At 42.5% G+C, this 25817-nt stretch overlaps 1 protein-coding gene across 1 annotated transcript in view; it reads right to left on the reverse strand.

The window, feature by feature from the left end:
* Positions 1–6143: 6143 nt before the first annotated feature.
* The window catches only part of CNN1 (calponin 1), a 63397-nt gene continuing 43723 nt past the window's right edge, over positions 6144–25817 (reverse strand). Inside the window, exons 3-7 of the mRNA XM_082254836.1 lie at positions 24660–24726; positions 21895–22032; positions 16184–16294; positions 7343–7489; positions 6144–7068 (exon numbers count right to left, since the gene is read on the reverse strand). Coding sequence (XP_082110962.1) covers positions 6823–7068; positions 7343–7489; positions 16184–16294; positions 21895–22032; positions 24660–24726 — 709 coding nt within the window. The 3' untranslated portion in view covers positions 6144–6822. The remainder of the gene's footprint in view (positions 7069–7342; positions 7490–16183; positions 16295–21894; positions 22033–24659; positions 24727–25817) is intronic.

Here is a 25817-nt window from a genome sequence, read left to right on the forward strand (position 1 = left end):
AACTTGCATGCTGGAAGCCAGAAGTTTAAATATAGTTTTTCAAGGTGAGCTACTTTTACAGCCTTGGATATCCAAAGCCTCATCTTCAGCACACAAAGTTGAGCTTTGGCCTCTCATAATTTACTGTTGGCGGTACAGTGGCCTTAGTGGTTGGCATATGCCTTGCTGTTCTGTGGTCCTTGGTTTGAATCTTGGCCAGGACACAATTTGCATGGTGTTTGCATGTTATCCCTGTGTTTACATGGGTTTCCTTCCATAGGCCACAGCCATGCTGGTTGGTAAATTGGCTATGTACATGTGCTATTACATTCTGCATGCTGTCCCAAGCCTGAGCAATTGAGGAGGGTTGAGCAATGAGCCGCTGATGTAAAAAATTTTCCTAGAAAATTTTAAATGCCTTTGAGGATTATCAGATGTGGCACCCAGAGAATCTGGACTATTGGATCGTCAAGAGTGGGATACAACTAAATGTTGGTTCTATAGAGTGATGGGTGAGCCCACTGATGTGGAGTAAGAGGGAGACGGTCATGTTATATGCTGAGGTCTAAATTAGAGTACTGGAGCTTGTTGTGGGCTTCTGAACATGCTCAAGAAGCCAGTACTGAGAAGATGCCTGTCTTCAGCTCTTGGTGGCAGTTTAATACATTTGCAAATGAGACTGGTTTCTTCAAAAGCACTGGTCTCCAAACTGCATCTTAGTACTATGGTGAAGTAGGGTCCGGTGAATTAAACCACAGAACTTAAAGGGAGACTAAGGAAAGCTATTCTCAACTAGGTTTCCTCCAGAGCAAGCTAGGGGTTCCTTGAGAGGTTGCTGATTGACCTTCTATCTGATGGTGCCTACAGAGACTCGGGGCCAATGCCACTTGGCAGGGTCAGGGCTTTACACTGATAATAAGTGTCTGCAAGGGTGATGTTCTGAACACCACTGAAAGGAGAGCATTCTTCTTTTCTGCTGACCACCAATGTTAGGAGCGATCTACTTACTGACTTCCATTAAAGCGGTAGTATCCCGCTTTTTGACACTTTTACCTACAGGTAAGCCTATAATAAGGCTTACCTGTAGGTACAAATAATATCTCCTAAACCGGCACGGTTTAGGAGATATTTACAGTGCATAACGGCGCATGCGCTCTGAAGGTCCGGGGGGACCTTCAATTAAGTTGCCGGGAGCTTGCCGGAAAAATCACTCCCGCGCGCATGCGCGGGAGTGACGTCATCGCGGCTCCGGCCAATCAGCGCGCCGGAGCCGTCTCTTCCGGCCAATCAGCGCGCCGGAGCCGCTGAACCCGGAAGAGACGACGAGGGATCATGGCAGCGCCCGCATCGATGTCCGGGGGTCCGTGTCGGGGCTTCGTTTTAAGGTAAGTTACACATAATGGGCTAGTATGCGATGCATACTAGCTCATTATGCCTTTGTCTTGCAGGTTTTTTTTTTTTATTTTTTTTTTTTATAGGGTTTACAACCGCTTTAAATAAATTTTACCAGGGGCTTCCAGAGATCCGAAAATTATTTTCAAGGATTCCTCAGGGGTAGAAAGGATGAGAAAGGCTGTTCTAGGAAGTGTCAGATGCTGAAGATTTTTTTATAGTGAGTTGGAGACCACTCTAGAGCAGGGATCTCCAAACTTTCTAAGCAAAGGGCCAGTTACTGTCCTTCAGACTTTAGAGTGCTAGAGTGTGGCCAGTCGCAGTACACCATGCCCCATTGTTGGTGTCAGTGGGAGGAATAGTGCCCCATTGCGGCAAGCAAAAATCCCATGGGCCACAGTATGAAGACCACTGCTCTAGAGAAGATATGTGGGACAGATATCTTTTTTTTTGGAGGGGGGCATTTGTTTTATTTATCATTTTAAAACGCAGCCACCCAGAACAGGAACAGAATGTTATCACCCTAAAACAGGAAGTGCCTAAATAAGGACCTTCATGGCAGGATCACCAAATGCAGATTTAAAACTATTGAACACAATTTTTCTCAGCTAGAAGCTCTGCATTTCAACACTGTTGCTATCGTTTTCAGCCAAGGAAGCTGCCATCTTGGCCTCTGTTTAATCTGCAACTGCCATGATGCCTGCACATGTGATAAGTTATGACACCAGCCATTGGATGATTTGATAGTTTGGTTGAGAGCACAACCAATCTGACAGCTAGCATTTCCAGCATGGCGGGAATGTTAACTGTTTTTTGAAATGATCAAACTGATGGGTTTAGTTCTGTTTTAAGTCCTGGGCTACATTGCTGATTTTATTCCCTTTACCTGTAACCACCAGTCAATTGCAACACTAAACATCTATGTGCTGCTTCTGATATGATTGTGTAGAAGTGGTCAACCTTTTAGTAGATTAAATAGCTCATATAGTCTTACCCTAAAGGCCCGTACACACATTAAGAAAATCGGAAATAAAATTTCCTCCGAGAACGATCTGCCGATTTTTGGGTCTTTAGAATGGTGCTTTCGACAGCCGATTACGAGTTTTCGTATTACAAAAACTGGATGTGCAGGCTATAAAATTTTTATCGTATGTGACCACAACGTCCGATTTTTGTTTAATTAGTATAGCTTTCATCCTAAAAAAAAAAATCATAAGAGCAAGACTACGCATGCTCTGAAATGAAAGAACACATACAAAACAATTCAACACATTACATCACTTCTGAAGTTGAATTCTGTCGTATGAGAATTTTCATATGAAAGTAACCTCTTTGCTTTCAATATTGAGATTAGAATGCAACAAAAAATGGACAAAAATGTGTCCGATAATCTGGTCGTGTGTACGAGGCTTAGGGCCCATGGCGCACTAGCAACAATTACATAACAACCAGATTGATGGGAAATCACTCCATTGCTTCAATATCACAGGACCCTCACTGGCACACTGGCAACAGAGATAGTGTAGTTCAGCCACCAAGGGCAGATGTGTGTGTGTGCGCTTTAGTTAGAAACCCTGTTGCTGGCGAATTGCCCCAAGCGATAGGATGGATAGTCTAAATAGGGCCTTAGAGGCAGAGCTAGGAGACATCTCCATGCTGGAGTTGGTAGACACAGCTGCATTGGCAAGTCCATTCTGTAGACCTCAAGGGCTATTTATCTCTTGTGCCCCATGTTCAGCATTTCCTTTTTGTACAACGTGTGCGCAAATAAAGCACAGAGAGACAAATTAGAAATATATAGAAATATATTTGCAGTCAGTTCTGTAAAGGGAGGTGTTGTTCACATACTCTATGCTGCGGTGAGGAGAGGAGATAGGAACATGCACAAAACAGAGCCAGGCAAGATACAGTATGACATGGTAGTCTGCAAAGCATTGCACCCATTCTGGTGGCGGTCATTGTCCTGATAGCCTCTCACCTGCCAGAGCATTATTCAACCAGCGCCCACCCCTCCTATCCCACACCTGCAGCTTCCCTCCTGCTCCTTACTAATAAGACTCCTGAATCTGCAGAGCATTCCTGCCCTGACCACTCTTCCATTCACTTATTCATTTCCTTTAATGGCCTCAAACACAGGGGCAGCGACACTCTGCAGACCACCTGAGACAACGGCATTGGTGGCTTTTTGATTTTTGGAAATCGGCAGCTTTCTGATTCACTTTCCTGGACTAAAGCTGGCCAGTAGAATTTTGTTTGTATGGAAATTTGGAAAAATTGTTTGCCAGAGCATTTGATCTTTCCATTACTGAGGCAACTCATTTCATTCAATTCCAGAGGTATTAAACAGGCTACTTTACAATAAGTATGATTTTTCAGGAAGAAAAATCACATTCACAGTTAGAAGTTAATTTGTTCAAGAAAATAATTTTCATCCTCATCCTTCAAGTTTTCAAAAATGGTCATCATTCTAATCATTAGAAAATCGAACAGATGCTTCAAAAACAAACATTTTCAAGTTAAATTCTACTGGTGAATGGTCAGCTTCAGGAAATCCAATAATCTGGTGATACTCATCTATTTTGAGTTTTTATGTTTGATTTAATTGGAATTTTCAAACACATATTTACATTTTTTTTTCTTTCTAGCTGTACAATTACTTTGTGCTTCTGATTCCACCCAACTGCAGATGAAATCATTTTGCAGAAAATTTTATTGGGCCTCTTATTTTTTTAATCCATACATTATCTAACAATTAAATTGCAAAAAAGAAGGGCTTACCATCCAACTTGTGCAATCATCTTTGATTCAAGCTAGGAAAAATCAATTGTGACAAAACTTTCCGTGCATGCATCGTTTTTTTTTTTTTTTTTTTGTAGACTGGATCTGATTATAGAAAGGGTCGAACTGAACTGCATATGGGACACATTAGGATGGCTCTTTGTGGTGCCAAGGAAGCTTATGATTGATGTCACCCATTAGGAGCCTAGCAGTATTATTGTGGCAGCCAAAGTGGCCACAGTGAATGTTTTTGTAACTAAGACTAAAGCTGACCATACATGGATGGAATTTTGATCCATGTATGGGCACCCTGGTTGTACACAAGTTGACCCATCAATTGACTTGTGTACAACCAGCCTGTTGGGTTTTTCACTAATTATTAGTGCCGCCAGGTATAGCCGGCTACACTAATCATTGTGTTTTGCTGGCAGGAAAGGCTCCCCAGTGGCGGAATACTGATTGTGTTGATGGGGGAAAACCCAAAAACCCATGGTGGAAAAAAAAAAAAGAGGAACAGGGAGATTTTAGGCAACACTAGATAAGCCGCTAAAGTAAAAAAAAAAATAAAAAAAACCCAACACATAAAATTCTTATCATACATGAACATATTTTAAAATGGACTATATACTATATATTATACAGTAATGTGATAAAATAAATCTATATATACATACATATACACTCACATTTGATATCAATAAATAGAATATTTATGGATATATGCCAATTGATTTTTATCTGTTAACATTCAGATGGATTATACATATAACAACGCTTTTATGTAACTTGCCCTGTCCTGATAAAGGGGTTCATACCTAGAAACATGTTGACAAGGGTTTGCATTATTAGTATGGTGGTAAAACATAATGTCACTAGCATCTAATGCTCTATCCAATTTAATGTATGTATATATAGTGTGTGTATATATATATATATATATATATATATATATATATATATATTTATTTATATATATATACTGTATAATATATAGAGATGCACTGAAATTTCAGCGGCCGAAACATCGGGCAAGAATTGTGTTTTTTGTCATTTTGCCGCTAAAGAAAAAGGTGCCAAAAACATGAAAAAAATTTAACACGGGTGCGTTATTGATGCGTTTTCAATACATTTTAATGGGGAGGTGCATTTTTGGTGCGTTTTTTTTTTTAACTGGCCAAAAATGTGGCAAGCAACATTTTTAACACCACCACAAAAGTGCAACAGACCAAGACATACAATTTTAAGGGATATGCATTTTTCTTGTGCTAAAGGTGCCGAGAATCACTGTCAATAAATTCTAATTTATTAATTAAGAAGTCCAATATAATACAATTATATATAAAAAAAAAAAAAAAATATATATATATATATATATATATATATATTTTTTTTTTATTTTTTTTTTTTTAAAAAACTCATTTTCGGTTTGGGCCAAGTGCATCCTTTTTTACCATTTTTGGTTTCGGCACAACAATTTCCATTCAATGCATATATCTACATATATATATATATATATATATATATATATATATATATATATATATATATATATGTGTGTGTGTGGGTTTTTTTTTTAAATAATTAATTTGTTAAATATGTACATGTCTGATAGGACTTTTTTTAATTTTGTACACAATAAAAACTGGTATGATTTGGTGTTTTTTCTAGTCTTCCCTAAAAACTCTCTATTCCTCTTTTTTTTTTTTTTTACAGTATACAAGTAGCTGAAAGGGCACCATGTAAGTGTCTACAATATATTAGTCAATTTCCACTCCTGTGTATATATTTGGATAAAGTCTGTATATCCAATGGTGGATATCTAATGGTTTTATCGGCAAAAAAGCGCCTTATTTTATTACCAAAAAAAAAAAAAACAAACAAAAAAAAAATAACAAGACAACTGTAATGCATCCTTCTAATTTTTTTGCCCATGTTTTACCATGGTGGAAAATGGGAATCCTGTCTACTGTGGTCAGTAAAATATATATTTAACAAAAAATAAACAAAATTTGAATACGGCTCCCATCCCCGAGCATAACCCCCCCAGGCACGACACGGTTAAGACTCTACACTGCAGCACTGCCTACTGGGAAATGATACAGCTGAAAGGAGTGACCAAAGCAGCATGGTGGTTAGGGTGCAATGTTCTGTCTCACCTAACAGTGAGATGGAGAGAGCAATGCTCTGCAGATTTACACTTGAATGCTGAGCTGTGTTTTTTGGCAAAAAAAAAAAAAGAATACAAGGCTCCGCAAATAGCTTATTCCCAGTCTCTTTTAATGTAGCGTCAGACATATGGGGAATGGGTTTTTATTTTGTTACTGCCAAAACAGCGGGCACAGTCTGGCACAGAATGGGCAGTTATACCCCCTTTTCTGCCAGGAAAGAAGAAAGGGGGTAGGAGGGAGATCATTCTCTGCCAGAACAGCAGGTTTGGGACATGCAGCGTTCTAGGTGCCAGGAGGCATATTGGCACCTAGTGGTATCATTAATATTTTTTATTTTTTTTTTTACTCTGCAAGAGCAAACATGGATATTGGGTAGCATTAACCCCCTTTGCCAGAGCAACTAGCACACGCTGGCATAGAATGGACACCCTTCTCTGCCACGGTTAGCAGGTACACGGTGGCACAGGAGAGGGTGACGTGGAGGTTATCTGGAAGACGGACGGCTTTATTCGGAGTTGTAATACTGATGGTTGTTGTCAAAGTGGCCGTCCTCACCGAGCTGATAGACGTTGCTGTCCAGGCAGTACTTGGCATCGTAGACTTGACGCGGGAGGCCGTACACTGTCATGCCTTGTTGAGATGCCCCCTTGTTCGTTCCCATTTGCAAGGGGATGGTCTGGGTGTCGCATTGGTCATTGCCAAGCTTCTGGTCGAAGATCTGACGTTTGGTGCCTGGGGCCGTCATGCCGGCCTAAAGAGAAACAACTTGGTTATTCCAGCCAGTCAGCCATTTTTTTTTTCATTTTCAGCAGCCATTTTGGTGGTCTGAGCCAATAATTGTCCTACCAAAAAATAAACCTCACTGGGGTTCGAGGTCTGAAGTTTCCAGCAGCTGGACAGCTTTTAATAACTAGAGACTCGTGCACAAAATGGCTGCTTACACTATAATTAGTTGACAGGTTTGAAGTTAAGGAGGAGGATAAAGAATATCATCTACTGAGACCAATGTTTCCCTAACTCCTCACCTGGGATGCCCCCTTGTTGGTGCCCATTTGTAGGCTGATAGTAGATGAGTCCACTGGCTGCTCATTGCCCAATTTGGGATCATACAGGTGTCTACGCGTGCCATATGATGTCATCCCCTTTTGGCTGGCAAATTTGTTGGTTCCCATCTGTCAACAGACAAAAAAAGCATCAGCACACAGGCAATACATTTTAAGGGTAATTCCAATTTCGTGGAAATAAAAATATACCAAGTAAAAAAAATAATATGTTTTCTTTCTACACATGCCATGTTGAAATGAAATGTTATTAAAAATTACCTTTTCTTTTTAAGCTGCAGCTGCTGTAATTTTCGGTAAAATTAATCACTTTAAGACCGGGCCTATTTTTGACACTCGGTGTTTACAAGCTAAAATCAGTTTTTTTTTTGCTAGAAAACTATATAGATTTTTTAGCTTAGCAGAGACACTAGAGATCGTTGCAATATTTTTTAGCACACCGTATTTGTGCAACGGTCTTCCAAACGCAATTTTTTTGGAAAAAATTCACTTTTTTTAATTAAAAAAATAAAAAAACAGTAAAGTTAGCCCAATTTTTTTCCATAATGTGAAAGATAACGTTAGGCCGAGTAAATAGATATCCAACATGTCATGCTTCAAAATTGCGCACGCTCGCGGAATGGCGACAAACATTGGTACTTAAAAATCCCCATAGGAGACATTTTAAAAATTTCTACAGGTTGCCAGCTTAGAGTTACAGAGGAGGTCTAGGGCTCAAATTATTGCTCTCGCTCTAACAATCGCGGCAATACCTCACATGTGTGGTTTGAACACCATTTACATGTGTGGGTGGGACTTGCATACATATGCGTTCACTTCTGCGCGCGAGCTAACATGGGCAGGGAGCTTTCATTTTTTTTTTCCTATTTATTTTATTTATTATTTTTTATTTTTACACAGTTTTTAAAAAAACTTGGTTCGTATTACAAGGAATATAAACATCCCTTGTAATAGAAATAGGCATGACAGGACCTCTTTATTGTGAGATGTGGGGTCAATAAGACCTCACATCTACGCAGAAAAAGAAAAAAAAAATTGTTGAAAAAAAAATCGGCCCTTTAAACCGGTTGCTAGGCACGTCGCTCCAGTCCTCCAAGACCATAGAGTCGAGTGAGGGCCATCTTGCCCTCAATCGACTTCCTGTCTCTGAGGATCCGGGACCGGATCCTTTTCCCCGCTGCTGGCGGGTCCGGTAAGCGGGGAAAATGGCTTGGACGTGGCGGGAGGGGAGGGGGGGGGCACCTCTTCCACCGCACCATAAGGCGAATCCGCCACTGGGACCACCCTTATCTGAAAGCCGACCACCCACCATTTAAAAAAATACTGGGGAAAGCTGCCATAACCCAGGTATTTAGCTTTAAATGACCGACGTATAATGACGGCGGGTGGTCGGTAAGTGGTTAAATGCAATATGGCAACCTGAAGGCCTTCTGTACACATATGGTGTACAGAATACCCCCAGAAAACAGCTATTTCTTCAGAGCAACAAAAGGTTAAAACCTGTTACAAAGTCTTATATAACCTGCTGCCACCTGCATAACACATATGTGCAGGGGGCGGCCGATGTTTCTGTGCTGAGAGTGCGCTCCCAGGCTGTCTGTCATGTGATCCTTCAGCCTGCCCCCCCCCCAGGCATTCAGAACTTTTTATAGGGATGCGGGAAGAAGCTAAAATCCATGCAATGTACATGGCTCACCCAGAGGAGATGTTTATTTCTCAACATAAATTGGGTAAATCTTCAAATAACCATCTTGTCCTTGTTACCATATCTGTGATCAAAATCTTCCTCTGTCTCCGCCTTGTGATCTTACAGTGCCTTGAAATAAGTATTCATACCCCTTGACATTTTCCACATTTTGTCATTTTGCAACCAAAAAACGTAAATGTATTTTATTGAGATTTTATGTGATAGACCGACACAAAGTGGCACATAATTGTGAAGTGGAAGGAAAATGATAAATGGTTTTCACATTTTTTTAGAAATAAATATGTGAAAAGTGTGGCGTGCATTTTTATTCATCCCCTTTACTCTGATACCTCTAACTAGAATCTAGTGGACCCAATTGCTGTCAGAAGTCACCTAATTAGTAAATAGAGTCCACCTGTGTGTAATTTAATCTCTGAATAAATACAGCTTTTCTGTGAAGCCCTTAGAGGTTTGTTGGAGAACCTTAGTGAACAAACAGCATCATGAAGGCCAAGGAACACACCTGACAGGTCAGGGATAAAGTTGTGGAGAAGTTTGAAGCAGGGTTAGGTTATAAAACAATATCCCAAGCTTTGAACATCTCAGGGAGCACTGTTCAATCCATCATCCGAAAATGAAAGAATATGGAACAACTGCAAACCTAGCAAGACATGGCCGTCCACCTAAACTGACAGGCCGGGCAAGGAGAGCATTAATCAGAGAAGCAGCCAAGAGGCCCATGGTAACTCTGGAGGAGCTGCAGAGATCCACAGCTGAGGTGGGAGAATCTTTCCACAGGACAACTATTAGTCGTGCACTCCACAAATCTGACCTTTATGGAAGAATGGAAAGAAGAAAGCCATAAGAAGTCCGGTTTGCAGTTTGCGAGAAGCCATGTGGGGTCACAGCAAACATGTGGAAGAAGGTGCTCTGGTCAGATGAGACCTAAATTATACTTTTTGGCCTAAAAGCAAAACACTATGTGTGGTGGAAAACTAACACTGCACATCACCCTGAACACACCATCCCCACTGTGAAACATGGTGGTGGCAGCATCATGTTTTGGGGATACTTTTCTTCAGCAGGCACAGGGAAGCTGGTCAGAGTTAGTGGGAAGATGGATGGAGCCAAATACAGGGCAATCTTAGAAGAAAACCTGTTAGAGTCTGGAAAAGACCTAAGAGTGGGGCAGAGGTTCACCTTCCAGCAGGACAACGACCCTAAACATACAGCCAGAGCTACAATTGTAATGGTTTCGTTTAAAGCATATTCATGTGTTAGAATGGTCCAGTCTTAGCCCAGACCTTAATCCAATTGAGAATCTGTGGCAATACTTAAAAATTGCTGTTCAGACGTTCCTTCCAGTAGAACAACGACCCTAAACATACAGCCAGAGCTACAATGGAATGGTTTAGATCAAAGCATATTCATGTGTTAGAATGGCCCAGTCAAAGTCCAGACCTAAATCCAATTGAGAATCTGTGGCAAGACTTGAAAATTGCTGTTCACAGACGCTCTCCATCCAATCTGACAGAGCTTGAGCTATTTTCCAAAGAAGAATGGGCAAAAATGTCACTCTCTAGAAGTGCAAAGCTGGTAGAGACATCCCCAAAAAGTCTTGCAGCTGTAATTACAGGGAAAGGCGGCTCTACAAAGAGGGGTGAATACAAATCCCGGCCACACTTTTCACATATTTATTTGTAAAGAATTTGGAAAATCATTTATCATTTTCCTTCCACTTCACAATTATGTGCCACTTTGTGTTGGTCTGTCACATAAAATCCCAATAAAATACATTTACGGTTTTGGTTGTAACGTGACAAAATGTGGAACATTTCAAGGGGTATGAATACTTTTTCAAGGCACTATATGTCATCTATTATATACAGTATGTATAGACACATAATATAATATTGTTAGGGATGCACCACTATATCAGCCGCCGAAAATAGGGTTATCAGTGTCTTGCTAATAGTACGAAAAAAAAAGTGTGAATAATGGCATGGTGCGTCCCATTGACTTCAATGCAAAAATCGTATTCCTATTGTCTTCAATGCAAAAAAGCCCCTATTGTCTTAAATGCAAAATCACGTCCCAGACCTCAATGTAAATACACATATAATTGACTTCAATGCAAAAAATGCCCCCTATTGAATTCAATGCAAAATTGTGTCCCATTGACTTCGATGCAACATTTTTTTTTAAAAACTGTCCTTTTTGGTTTTCGACCTAGTGCATTCTGAATTTTTATTTTCGGCACCGGAATTTTAATTTCGGTGCACCACTGAACTCCTTCCTATTGTCATAATAAAATCTTCTCTTTTCCAGATGTCATCTTTTTTCCAGTCTAGACATACCGTATCACTTATACAGTACTGATATGTCTAGACAGGAAAAAAGATGATATCTGGAAAAAAAGAAGATTTTTATCATCACAATAGGAAGTAGGAGTTCTTTACGTTAAAAGCCATTGTGGGAAGGAATACCTTACTGGATGGTTTGATGTACAGTGAGGAATATGGAAATATTCTGTCCCAGAGAAACGATCCATCAACTCTTCAGGGGGCTGAGAGAACTTTTTTTTCTCAAAAATAATCTACAAAGAGCTGTTTTGCTTTCCTCTGGGGTTGGTTGTGAGAGGAGGAACTTGATGAACATGTGTCTTTATATTAACTTTTAACTTTACACTATATTACCAAAAGTATTGGGACACCTGCCTTTACACACACATGAACTTTAATGGCATCCCAGTCTTAGTCTGTAGGGTTCAATATTGAGTTGGCCAACCCTTTGCAGCTATAACAGCTTCAGCTCTTCTGGGAAGTCTGTCCACAAGGTTTAGGAGTGTGTCTATGGGAACGTTTGACCATTCTTCCAGAAGCGCATTTGTGAGGTCAGGCACTGATGTTGGATGAGAAGGCCTGGCTCGCAATCTCCGCTCTAACTCATCCCAAAGGTGTTCTATTGGGTTGAGGTCAGGATTCTGTGCAGGCCAGTCAAGTTCCTCCACCCCAGAATTGTTCATCGATGTCTTTATTGGCCTTGCTTTGTGCACTGGCCCAAATCATTTGGTTAAGGGGGGATTATGGTGTGGGGTTGTTTTTCAGGGGCTGAGTTTGACCCCTTAGTTCCACTGAAGGGAACTCTTAAGGTGTCAGCATACCAAGACATTTTGGACAATTTCATGCTCCCAACTTTGTGGGAACAGTTTGGGGATGGCCCCTTCCTGTTCCAACATGACTGCACACCACTGCACAAAGCAAGGTCCATAAAGACATGGATGAGCGAGTTTGGGGTGGAGGAACTTGACTGGCCTGCACAGAGTCCTGATCTCAACCCGATAGAACACCTTTGGGATGAATGAGTGGAGACTGTGAGCCAGGTCCTCTCGTCCAACATCAGTACCTGACCTCACAAATGCGCTTCTGGAAGAATGGTCAAACATTCCCATAGACACTCCTAAACCTTGTGGACAGTCTTCCCAGAAGAGTTGAAGCTGTTATAGCTGCAAAGGGTGGGCCAACTCAAAAAATTAAACCATATATATATATATATATATACAGTGGGTACGGAAAGTATTCAGACCCCCATAAATTTTTCACTCTTTGTTATATTGCAGCCATTTGCTAAAATCATTTAAGTTCATTCTTCTTCCTCATGAATGTACACATAGCACCCCATACTGACAGAAAAACACAGAATTGTTGACATTGTTGCAGATTTATTAAAAAAGAAAAACTGAAATATCACATGGTCCTAAGTATTCAGACCCTTTGCTGTGACACTCATATATTTAACTCGGGTGCTTTCCATTTCTTCTGATCATCCTTGAGATGGTTCTACACCTTCATTTGAGTCCAGCTGTGTTTGATTATACTGATTGGACTTGATTAGGAAAGCCACACACCTGTCTATATAACACCTTCCAGATCACAATGCATGTCAGAGCAAATGAGAATCATGAGGTCAAAGGAACTGCCTGAAGAGCTCAGAGACAGAATTGTGGCAAGGCACAGATCTGGCCAAGGTTACAAAAAGATTTCTGCTGCACTTAAGGTTCCTAAGAGCACAGTGGCCTCCATAATCCTCAAATGGAAGACGTTTGGGACGACCAGAACCCTTCCTAGAGCTGGCCGTCCGGCCAAACTGAGCTATCGGGGGAGAAGAGCCTTGGTGAGAGAGGTAAAGAAGAACCCAAAGATCACTGTGGCTGAGCTCCAGAGATGCAGTCAGGAGATGGGAGAAAGTTGTAGAAAGTCAACCATCACTGCAGCCCTCCACCAGTCCGGGCTTTATGGCAGAGTGGCCCGACGGAAGCCTCTCCTCAGTGTAAGACACATGAAAGCCCGCATGGAGTTTGCTAAAAAACACCTGAAGGACTCCAAGATGGTGAGAAATAAGATTCTCTGGTCTGATGAGACCAAAATAGAACTTTTTGGCCTTAATTCTAAGCGGTATGTGTGGAGAAAACCAGGCACTGCTCATCACCTGTCCAATACAGTCCCAACAGTGAAGCATGGTGGTGGCAGCATCATGCTGTGGGGGTGTTTTTCAGCTGCAGGGACAGGACGACTGGCTGCAATCGAGGGAAAGATGAATGCGGCCAAGTACAGGGATATCCTGGACAAAAACCTTCTCCAGAGTGCTCTGGACCTCAGACTGGGCCGAAGGTTTACCTTCCAACAAGACAATGACCCTAAGCACACAGCTAAAATAACGAAGGAGTGGCTTCACAACAACTCCGTGACTGTTCTTGAATGGCCCAGCCAGAGCCCTGACTTAAACCCAATTGAGCATCTCTGGAGAGACCTAAAAATGGCTGTCCGCCAACGTTTACCATCCAACCTGACAGAACTGGAGAGGATCAGCAAGGAGGAATGGCAGAGGATCCCCAAATCCAGGTGTGAAAGACTTGTTGCATCTTTCCCAAAAAGACTCCTGGCTGTATTAGATCAAAAGGGGGCTTCTACTAAATACTGAGCAAAGGGTCTGAATACTTAGGACCATGTGATATTTCAGTTTTTCTTTTTTAATAAATCTGCAACAATGTCAATAATTCTGTGTTTTTCTGTCAGTATGGGGTGCTATGTGTACATTCATGAGGAAGAAGAATGAACTTAAATGATTTTAGCAAATGGCTGCAATATAACAAAGAGTGAACAATTTAAGGGGGTCTGAATACTTTCCGTACCCACTGTATATATATATATATATATATATATATATATATATATATATATATATATAGAAACACCCACACACTAAATTGGATAGAGCATTAGATGCTAGTGGCATTATGTTTTACCACCATACTATTAATCAAAACCTTTGTCAACATGTTTCAGGACATGGCTTTATCAGGACATGGTAAATAATGAAGCTTTTATAGCTGCAAAGGGTGGGCCAACTCAATATTGAACCCTACGGACTAAGACTGGGATGCCAATAAAGTTCATGTGCGAGTAAAGGCAGGCGTCCCAATTATTTTAGTAATATATAGTGTGTGTGTGTGTATATATATATATATATATATATATATATATATATCTCTATATACACACACACTAAATTGGATAGAGCATTAGATGCTAGTGGCATTATGTTTTACCACCACACTAGTAATTAAAACCCTTGTCGACAAGTTTCAAGGTATGAACCCCTTTATCAGGACATGGTAAGTGTTGAAGCTGTTATAGCTGCAAAGGGTGAGCCAACTCAATATTGAACCCTACGGACTAAGACTAGAATGCCATTAAAGTTCATGTACGTGTAAAGGCAGGTGTCCCAATACTTATGACAATATAGTGTATGTACTGCCCAACCTCTCATTTTTAATTCTTTATCCTACGCTGGAAATTGAGTAAGAGTTCCACTTCTGTCGATCCTTGTAAATATTGGCGCTTTTCCAATACATGGTACGGCTCGCTTAAACAGTACCACCTCGGTTGTGGTTCCAAGCGTTCCGTACCTATACCATAGCCCACAATCCTTTGCATGCAGCCTTGATTGTTTGTCACTACTAGCCACTGATTGGTCAGAGAATCGTTGTAATCCCACCCACTTACTGCTTTAGTGGAAAAGCAAACCAAGCCGAGTAGAGCCTATACAGTGCCGAAAGGTGCCGACTCGTACCACGCAGTGGAAATGCAAACCGAGTTGAGCAGTGCCGAGTGGAGCCGAGCCGGTACTTGCAGTGGAAAAGTGCCATAAGTGACTGGAAATCTCCAAAATGGTACACAGATGGCGAAAAAAAATCTGACAGGGGTTATAACAATTCCTTACTCTGTCCAAAATGAAGAAACTAAAAGTTTTGCCTATAGTTCTACTTTAATTGCTATCAAACTGTTATGGGTAAAGGTCCGCTTTAACCTACCAGGATGTCTTTGAAGTTGTCTAAGACCAGCAGGAGCGGTCACATAAGAAGGATATGCGAGGTTAAGGCTAACTAGCGGTCTGGGTCCTGTTGGACCTCATACACTGCTGACTTATACCATAGTGATATCCGGACCTTTTTGAAAATGGCTGAATAACTAGAAATACTACCACTGGGTCTAGGGTACTGCCTACCATTCCTAGGAAGTTAGTAGTTATACCGATAAGATCTAGTACCCCAATTGAGGACATTATAAATCTGTATCTTCATGAACAGTAATACTAAGTATTTAAGTTCCCTACACTAATTTGAGCATATGAATGTGACCGCTCCGTTATGATATGGCCCAGACGCCCACCCGGGGAGATGATATGCCCTGTGCATGACCTGTTTTTATGGGAAAAAAATGTGCTAAAGGTCTCTCTGGCCCCGAAGAAGCCTGTGGCGAAACGCGTTGGCTCTTTTGAGGACCTAGTGCTTATTATCATGAGACATATGTATTGTCTAATTGGTCAATTGTATCAAAACCCCTTGTGGGAGCACGCATTTTATATGTAAAATTGTATGCATACATTTTTTCCTTTTATTTTTATACATAATAAATTGTTGCATTTGTGACCACTCCTCCTTCTTTGGCCCTGAAAATCCCGGTGTTTTTTGCTTTTTTGAATTTTGACCATTTAAAGATGTTCATTTTCTTTGAAATTCTCTAAAAAAAGCAGATTTCATTTCAGTCGGCACCCACCTGGAGTCCAATGATATTTCTTCCTTCCTTGAGTTTCTGAGGGTTGAATTTTCTCTCTTGTCGGTCAGCATACTTCACCCCGAAGTCCACTTTGGCTCCTTTTGACTTAGCCTGGGAAAACAGGTATTACACAGCCATCAGGGTCTCGGTTTGGCCAACAACTACTTATTGCAGTCAAGCTTTGTGCCTCTGACATTCACATACATGTCTCCATCAACTGCCAACCTGCAGCAGTTGGAAAATGTATATTAGTAAGGAATGGAGTTGATCAAGTGATCTCTGAAAGGCTGCTGCTTGAAATAAATGATGTGACCTCTTACCAATTGCCATTCTATGTAAATCCAAATCTAATTTCTTTATGTTTGGCAACATGTCTCACTGTATATAGTTTTTCTGAATCTGTTTTTTTTTTTTTGTGTGTGTTTTTTTTGTGAGTCTGCAAAAGTTTCTTACCTGAAAATCCTGCCAGTAACAGAACTTCTCGCCGAAGGTTTACAATGCTAAGCCACTGCCTTGTAATTACCAGCAGCGTTGTCAGCCTGCCATGTGCACACCCATGTCAAACAGCAGCCCCAACAATGGAAATACCTGTATCTCCTAAAAATGCCAGCTGCTTGGCTGCCATGGTTTCAGTACTTTCTGAGCAGCAAACTTGCATATTAGAACTTCTGGCTTCACTTGCTATATTCTTCTCCCAGGTTAGCGACTTAGAAAGGGTTGAAATCAGAGACATGGGAGATCAACCATGGAAAAACCTCCATGGTTCTCCTAATACAGACTCCTTTTAAAGTGTATCCAAACCCAAGAACAAAAATACAATATAACCCAGCCACTAACACATTTTCTACCCTAGGGTGACAATGCTCTTACAGTACTGTATCTATGGAGGAGCAGTGTTGTCACCTGGTGACAACCAAGCAGAGGCGTATGTACAGGGGTTGCAGGGGATTACCATTGCAACCCAGCCCTCTGCTCCATGTAAGCCTGGATAGGAGAGCAGTGGCATGTAGAGGAACCTATCTTCAGTGGCGGCTGGTGCTCCATGGGCCGGGGGGGGGGGTGGCAGACGGACCACACCAGCTCCAGCCCGCACACCATACCCCCTCCCCGGACCACACCAGCTCCAGCCCGCACACCATACCCCCCCCCCCAGTTGCCCGCTCACTCACCCTGGACTCACATGTGGAGACAACGGTGGCGTGCATCTCCTTCCTCCGCCTCCTTCGCCAATAAGATGGCTTCTCCTTTTGGCCAATCGGGAAACGTGTCTCAGGGCCCGCTTCCTGATTGGCTAGGAGGAGAATCCATGTAACAACTGGGTGGGTTTAGGGCGCAGTGCTCTGCGCCCCAAGCCCACCCTTTTTTGAAGCCTATTAGAGCCTCTGGCTCTAATCATGTGTTTCAAAAAAAAAAACCCATTGGAATCCATGCATCCAACACCCTGCATGTAGATTAGGGAGCCGAATGCATGGATAGGGGGGGGGGGGGCGGCGGCGCCCCCAATGGACGGGCCACCACTGCTATCCCTCCAAGCAGCCACTGAATGCCTGCTTACCCATCAGCTGCAGGAGGGAAATGGAGGGCATTGATTCCTCCACATGCTGCTCCTGCTGCCTCCCTAGCCCTGTCCTTCCCTGGTCCCCCCTCCCCCCCACAGCGCTGCTGGGTTTCCCCCTCCCACCAGCTGCTGCAGGGGATCTGTCAGAGTGGAGAGCAGGGAAGGATCCAGTAAATATGCCATTTACAGTCCCCTTCCTTGTCCTAATGAATAGAGTCAGTGATCGGTACCAATGTTTTTTTTTTTATTCATTCATAACTGAGGCATAGTAAACACAGTTTATGAATGAATGGGAAGCTCTTTCAAGAGCTAATACTGTTCATTCATTATGTGCAGCAGACACTGCAGAGAAAGGGATTGATGAATCTGTCCTTAGTCCCTTTCTCTGTCTCAAAAGTGAGAGATCAGGGGTCTCTTTAGAACCCCAATATTTCACCAAAGCCCCCCAACGGGGGTCCTAAAAAATAATAAAAAAATAATTAAAATATATATATATATATAATGGTAAAATAAATAAATAAAGCAACAAAATAAAAAAACCATTGACACCAGTGGTGGAACAACCAGGGTCGCAAAGGTCGCACTTGCGACTGGGCTCCGGCATTCCACTGCCGTGGGGGGACTCTAAGATGGCAGGAAGCTGTGGGCAGTAATAAAGGGTCCCACAATGTAAGTAAAGGGCCCCGGGATCAGTGGGAAGGGGGGCTCTTCATGATTTCTTGCACCGGGGCCCTGAAGGTTCTAGTTACGCCTCTGCAACCAGGGATTACTGAACTTTGGAAGGATTTCCTCTCACTTCCTGTTTTGTCTATGGGATAAAAAGTGAAGGGAAATCTCCCAAACAGAACACAGATGAAAAAAAACCTGACTGAGGTTATAACACTCCCTTACTTTATCTAAAATAATAAAAAAAAAGTTTAGTCTTTAGTTCTACTTTAAAATAGTCATTGTGATAAGTCACCACTAGGTGGAGTATGAAGCCAACTGATTGTTAAATTTGTTGTCTACTAAACTAAACTGAGCTGTTGGGGACAAGGACACTTTTTATCTGTCCCTTCACTGAACGGTCTGTACCACTGTTTTCAAAGCCTATGCCTACCTAGTACACAGATCAGTAAATCAGATGACAAAATTCCGCTTTTGGAGGAATTGTATGATAATCTGATCGTTTTCGAGAGCCAATCACAACAGTTCATGCTAAAATATCCGAAGGGACAAGCAAGGAAATTGGAAGGCCAAGACTATGCATGCTCGGAAATGAAAGAATACATTACAATACAACAAAACACATTACATTCCGAAGTTGTATTCTGTCGTACGAGAATTTTCGTAACTTTAGTATTCTCTTCATTTTCAATATGAAACTAGCAAGCAAAAAAAAAAAAAAAAAAAAACAATCATTCCTCCGATATTTTCATTGTGTGTACAAGGCTTAACCACTTTAGCCCCGGAGGATTTGGCTGCTCAAAGACCAGGCCCTATTTTGCGATTCGGCACTGCGTGACTTTAACAGACAATTGCGCGGTCGTGCGACGCTGTACCCAAACAAAATTGATGTCCTTTTTTCCCCACAAACAGAGCTTTCTTTTGGTGGTATTTGATCACCTCTGCGATTTTTATTTCTTGCGCTATAAACAAAAAAAGAGCGACAATTTTGAAAAAAATGACAATATTTTTCAAATTTTTTTATATGAAATTCTCAAAAAAAATGTAAAAATCAAAATGTTTTAACATTTTAGGCCAATTTGTTTTCTGCTACATATTTTTGGTATAAAAAAATTGCTAGTAATGGCGGCGATCTGCGATTTTTTGCTGGACTGCGACATTGCGGCAGACAGATCGGACCCCTAAGGCTGGCCATACACTATACAATTTTCTTATTCAATTTCCTTTAGATTTACCTTAAACTATGTAGTGCAAGGGCCTGCCTGATTGCATATAAATTGAAAGTGTTTAGGTTTGACCCTACATTACATGGTTTTGGTAAATCTAAAGGAAAGTTGAACAAGAAAATTGTATAGTGTATGGCCAGCCTAACTGATTCCAATAGGACACATGCAGCAATAAAACAGTTTCTAGTATCTTCTTCTTTTTTTTTTCTTTTTTTTCTTTTTACTTGTTTTGTGCTGCAGCAAGGGTTAAAATGCCCTGTTATGTAGCAGAAAGTAGAAAATATTGCTGTTTTTTCAAAATTGTCGCTCTTTTTTTGTTTATAGCGCAAAAACTAAAAACCGCAGAGGTGATCAAACACCACCAAAAGAAACCTCTATTTGTGGGGGGAAAAAAAGGACATCAATTGTATTTGGGTACAGCGTCGCACGACCGCGCAATTGTCAGTTAAAGCAATGCAGTTCCGAATCGCAAAAAATGGCCTGGTCATTACAGTAAGGGGGTGAAACCTTCCGGGGCTGAAGTGGTTAAGGAACCCCTAGCAACCTTTGGAGGAACCCTAGGGATCCAGAGAACCCTGGTTGAGACTGGCTGCCCTAAAGGCTTGATACTTAAAAGTACTAAGCAGGAGTTAGGAACTTGTGCCCTTTTTCTGTGTGGATTAACCACTTAAGCCCTGGAAGATTTTACCCCCTTCCTGACCAGGGCCTATTTTGCGATTCGGCACTGCTTGACTTTAACGGAAAAATGCGCAGGTCGTGTGACGCTGTACCCAAACAAAATTGACGTCCTTTTTTTCCCACAAACAGAGCTTTCTTTTGGTGGTATTTGATCACCTCTGCGATTTTTCTTTTTTGTGCTATAAACAAAAAAAGAGCGACAATTTTGAAAAAATAACAATATTTTTCAAATTTTTTTTTATATGAAATTCTCAAAAAAAAAAAGTAAGAATCAAAATTTTTTAACATTTTAGGCCAATTTTTTTCTGCTACATATTTTTGGTAAAAAAAAATCGCAAAAAGTGTATTTTGATTGCTTTGCGCAAAAGTTATTGCGTTTACTAACTAAGGGAAAGACTTTTGTCATTTTTGTTGGTTTTTTTTAACGGCGGCGATCTGCAATCTTTTTTGCGGTACTGCGACATTGCGGCGGACAGATCGGACCCTTGACTGACATTTTTGACACTTTTGGGGTTACCAGTGACATTTCTACAGTAATCAGTGCTATAAATATGCACTGTTACTGTAAAATTACACTGGCAGTGAAGGGGTTAACTTTTTTTTAGAGGGAGGGGTTATGTGTGTCCCTAGGGGTGTGATTCTAACTGTGATTGGATGTGGCCTGAGGTGTAGGAACAGTGATCAACGGTCCTACATAGCAGAACCGTATGATCACCATTCATACACAGGGGAGAATGACAGTCGGCTTTGTTTACATTAGCCGTCTGCCTTTCTCCCGCTCTAACGGACGATCGCGAGTGACCGACGGACATCGGGTCTGCCGGGCACACGCGCGGGGGGGTCTGTGACCGATCAGGAGCGGTAGAGCGCCTCCGGCGGTGCGCGCTCGCTCCCTAGACCCTCACAGGCTAGCGACTTAGCCCTACGTCACTCTGCCTGTGAGGGGCTGACTGCCGACGTAAATAGTCGTGCGGCAGTCGGCAAGTGGTTAAGCAGAAATGCTTTTTTGCAGGTTTTTTACTTTTTAAGGTGACCTTACTGATAAACAGACTTCACCACTGTTTTGATTTCACTTGCTTGTTTCCGGTCTAGCGACAGCCAGGCAAATAGCATTTTCAGAGGGAGAAGTCAGCGGTGGCAGCTTACATATTTCCCTCATTACAGGTCTCCTTTAAAAGGTGTGGGCATTATGTCATACAGCGCTCTCCCGATGGTAAAAGTGGGTGAAGCTCGGCTGATCCAAGATGTCCCAAGGCCATTATTCTAAATGCCGGGCTCTTGTTTCAGCCTGTTTCTCTAGCCTGCGTTAAATAATGATCTATTTAGGTATTGTGCTTAATTAATACTCAAACGTGATCTCACTGCTTTACTGGAGGTCTGGAAATGGCTAGATAGGAGCAAGTGAAAGATGCAGAAGGACCCAAAGTATCATTGTTCCTCCATGTGCAGCGCCAAGGGTTAGGGGGCCATGGTGGTTCAGCAGCTCTATTCTCTTACAGCATGGACATTTTTTATGCTTTTTTTTTTCTCTCCGGAGAAGATGTGGTGGAATCTATTATGTTGAAGCATCTACAAGGACTTACCACGCTAGCTAATGTCAATAGTGTTGATTGGACTTGAGTAAGGTTCGTATTCTCAAACAGGTCATTGGCTTCAAATATATCGTGTGTATTCACGCCGTAATCTGTGATTGCCTTAATAAAGTTTCCAATGTTTTCCAGCTGCAAAAAAAGCAAAGTTAGAATGATGGCAATATATATCCCATATTCATAGTTTATATAGCTAAAGAAACACGTTACCAGCAGCCTTTTCATATTTACTCAGAGCAAGTGGTGTCTGTAAGCCAAAGCCCTTCAACTGAAACTTACCTTAAGCCTCGTACACACGCAATGATTGTTGGCCGTGAATTTTCGGCCAACGTCCGATCGGCCGATTGTCGGCTTGTTAGTATGATGCCTCCGACAACCGACTGCGACTTTTCGGCCGAACAAAATCTGGTGTGCATGCTATAAAATGTTTGTTGGCCGTCAACACAACAGCCGATTTTCCGTCAGTCAGTACAGATTTCGGCAGACAAAAATGTGATGAGCAAGAATGCTCAGAGAAGAAAAAACACACGGAAAGTAAACCAGCACATGACATCACTTCTGAAGTAGATTTTTGTTGGCCGATACAATTCGTGTGCAGTCTAGGCACATTCCAACCAACAAAACAACACTGGACAAAAGATGGCCGGCCGATAATCGTTGCGTGTGTACGAGGCATAAGGCTCTTTCACACGGGCGATCCGATCAGATCCGCCTGTCAGTTTTTTAGGCGGATCTGATCGGATCCTCCATGCAGCTCTATGGGGCAGCGGATGTCAACGGAGACACCTCCGCTGACACCCGCTGCCATCCGTATCCGATCCTGTCCGTGAAATCTGGACGGATGGAAAAATAGGGTTCGGATCGGATCGGATGAGAGCGGACAGGTGGTCCGCTCTCATCCGATCCCCCATAAAGAGCAGCGGGAGCTATGACACCTCCCTCTCCGCACTGCAAGCGGAGACGGAGCTTTTATCCTCCGGCTCAGCGGGGATCGGCAGGTCGATCCCTGCTGAGCAGCACGGATCCGCCTACGGAGGCGGACCGTGTGAAAGAGCCCTAAAGAAGACTTCCTTTTACATAGTTACATTGCCCCAGCTTGGACCAGTGAAACGATGCTTATACCATATCCGTGGGATCCCTCTGGAAGCTGGACAACACTGTAGTAGACACCACTACTACAGGGTTTTCCACTATCTTCTGGGACCCGTGCCAGTCACCTGCACCACTGCATTGAGAGCACAGACGGTCAGCCACTCGTCACAGGCACCATTCAGAGATTCCTTTGCATTTTCTTTGATTAGACATGGTGAAGAGGCTGGAGGGGGAGAGATGACGTCATGCTCTTCGCCTCGTCCAATGATGGAGGAGATAAACATGGTGGAGAACAAGTCAAGGTCTACCAGTGTTTGTTTTGTGCCAAACAGGGGTCTTTCTGTACAAAATATTGGAAATAAAGGGTGATGGCAAAAAAAAGACCCGGTTGTACAGTTGACCAAGCTTTCTAAAACCCTTCAGTAGGGGGCTTTAATGCTCTACTGCCACATAAAAGCATGCAGCCAGCAGCCTGCTTTGTGCTGGTAGCTTGCTCAGTTGCAGGCTACCAGCCCTGTGACTACGCTGTCACCGACAGCTCCTGGTCACTGTTTGCGATCGAAGGCTAGTAGGACAGGCTCCCAATCAGGTGAGCACTGTGACAGCCAATAACAGTGATCACATAATCGGGAAGGTCTGGAAACACCTCCAGCATTAAGATCCCCTTAAAATACCTTACTGTTTTTAACTATCATTGCTAGAGTCTGTTCCAAGCATCCACTACTCTTTCGGTAAAATAGTAATTTTTATTGTTACCCTTGAGCTAATCTCCTGTTAGTTTGGGGTCATGTCTTTGTCTTCTTGATGCCAGATTCATATTGAAAATACTGCCCTCCTGAACTTAATTCACACCCTTAATATATTTAAAGGTTCCAGTCATGTACCCCCTGAGCATGAGCGTCTGCATGGGGGGCAAGTGCCCTCCCCTGGAATCTCTACTTCCCCTTTAAAGTGGTTGTTAGGCCATTTTATACTATCCTGTCTGGTCTGTTTAATAATCCTTTGTGCCCGTGCCCGTGCCCCTGTGCATATGTTTTTAAAAAAATAAGCCGTTCTTTACCAGTTTTTAGAACACCGATCGCCGCTCACGTGACCTGCCAGCTCTCTCCTCTCCCTGTCTGACAGCTGCCTGCAGTGGGCGGGGCAGAGGTTTCCCCACTGACGTCAGTCAGGAAGGGAGGAGGAAGGGGAGAAGGAGAGGTCAAGAGAAGGAGAGAGGCGGCGGGTCACGTGAGCAGCGATCAGCGCTCTGAAAACTGGTAAAGAGCAGCTTAATTTTCCTCTTTTAAAAATAAATACTCGCGAGTCACAGTTTGCGCGGTGACTGACACCACCAGCCACGTGGACCACTGTCCTCAGCCCCAGGCCCCGGTGCTATCATTCAAGGAGAGGGAGAGCCCGGGGCAAGGAAATTGAGGAGATCTCTGGCCCCATGCACAGAGGCACGGCACGTGACATCACAGCACGTACTGACGTCACGTGCATGCATGCGCTGCCTGCATGGACCCAAAACAGAGAGGGTCAGCTTTGCTTTTGCATCAGGCTTCTCAAACCTTTGAATTCCTGCGCTTTATGTGATAATGACTAAGCCCCTCCCCTTCATGACATTGTTGAAAAGGGGTGGAGCATTGCTGACCTAAAATGATGCATGCCCCTGAGCTTATTACCTGGTGCCAGTTCTGTGTAGACTCATTGATCTTCTTGACGGAGCCAGGCTGCAGCTTGTTGATTAAACTGTGGATAGAAGAGGGGTATTCTGGTTATACAGAACAAGCAGTGTCATAATCTACCCCAACCCCACCACTACTACCAAAGGCCAAGGAGGACTACCCCCCTCCTCAGCCACCACAGACTGATCTCAAAGCAAGACAAAAGAAGGAGAACTGGAGACACACATCAGAAGGGCTGCTCTTGTAATTTTACTTAACCACTTGCCGACCGCCACAAGTACATATACTGCGGCGGTCAGCCCCTCACAGGCAAAGTGACGTACCGGTACTTCACTAGCCTGTGAGGCTCTGGGGAGCGAGCGCGCGCCGCTGTAGGCACGCTCCCGCGCGGTAATGGACCCCCCCCCCCGCGCGTGTGAGCGGCGGACCTGATGTCCGCCGCTCACTCACGATCGTCCGTGACAGCGGGAGAAAGGCAGGCGGCTAATGTAAACAAGCCGCCTGTCATTCTCCCCTGTGTAGGAACAGTGATCATACGGTTCTACTATGTAGGACCGTTGATCATTGTTCCTACACCTCAAGCCACAGCCAATCACAGTTAGAATCACGCCCCTAGGGACACACATAACCCCTCCCTCTCAAATAAAGTTAACCCCTTCACTACCAGTGTCATTTTACAGTAACAGTGCATATGTATAGCACTGATTACTGCAGTAATGTCACTGGTAACCCCAAAAGTGTAAAAAATGTCAGTCAAGGGTCCGATCTGTCCGCCCCAATGTCGCAGTACCGCAAAAAAATCGCAGATCGCCGCCATTACGCGTTAAAAAAAAAAACAACAAAAATGACAAAAATCTTTCCCTTAGTTAGTAAACGCGATAACTTTTGCGCAAACCAATAAAAATATGCTTTTTGCGATTTTTTTTTTTACCAAACATATGTAGCATAAAACAAATTGGCCGAAAATGTTAAAAAAATTTGATTTTTACATTTTTTTTTGGGAATTTCATATAAAAAAAATGTGAAAAATATTGTTATTTTTGCAAAATTTACGCTCTTTTTTTGTTTGTAGCGCATGATCAAAAAATCGCACAGGTGATCAAATACCACCAAAAGAAAGCTCTGTTTGTGGGAAAAAAAGGTTGTCAAATTCGT

The sequence above is a fragment of the Pelophylax lessonae genome (genome assembly GCF_965119305.1).
Source record: "Pelophylax lessonae genome assembly, chromosome: 4".
Lineage (NCBI taxonomy): Eukaryota > Metazoa > Chordata > Amphibia > Anura > Ranidae > Pelophylax > Pelophylax lessonae.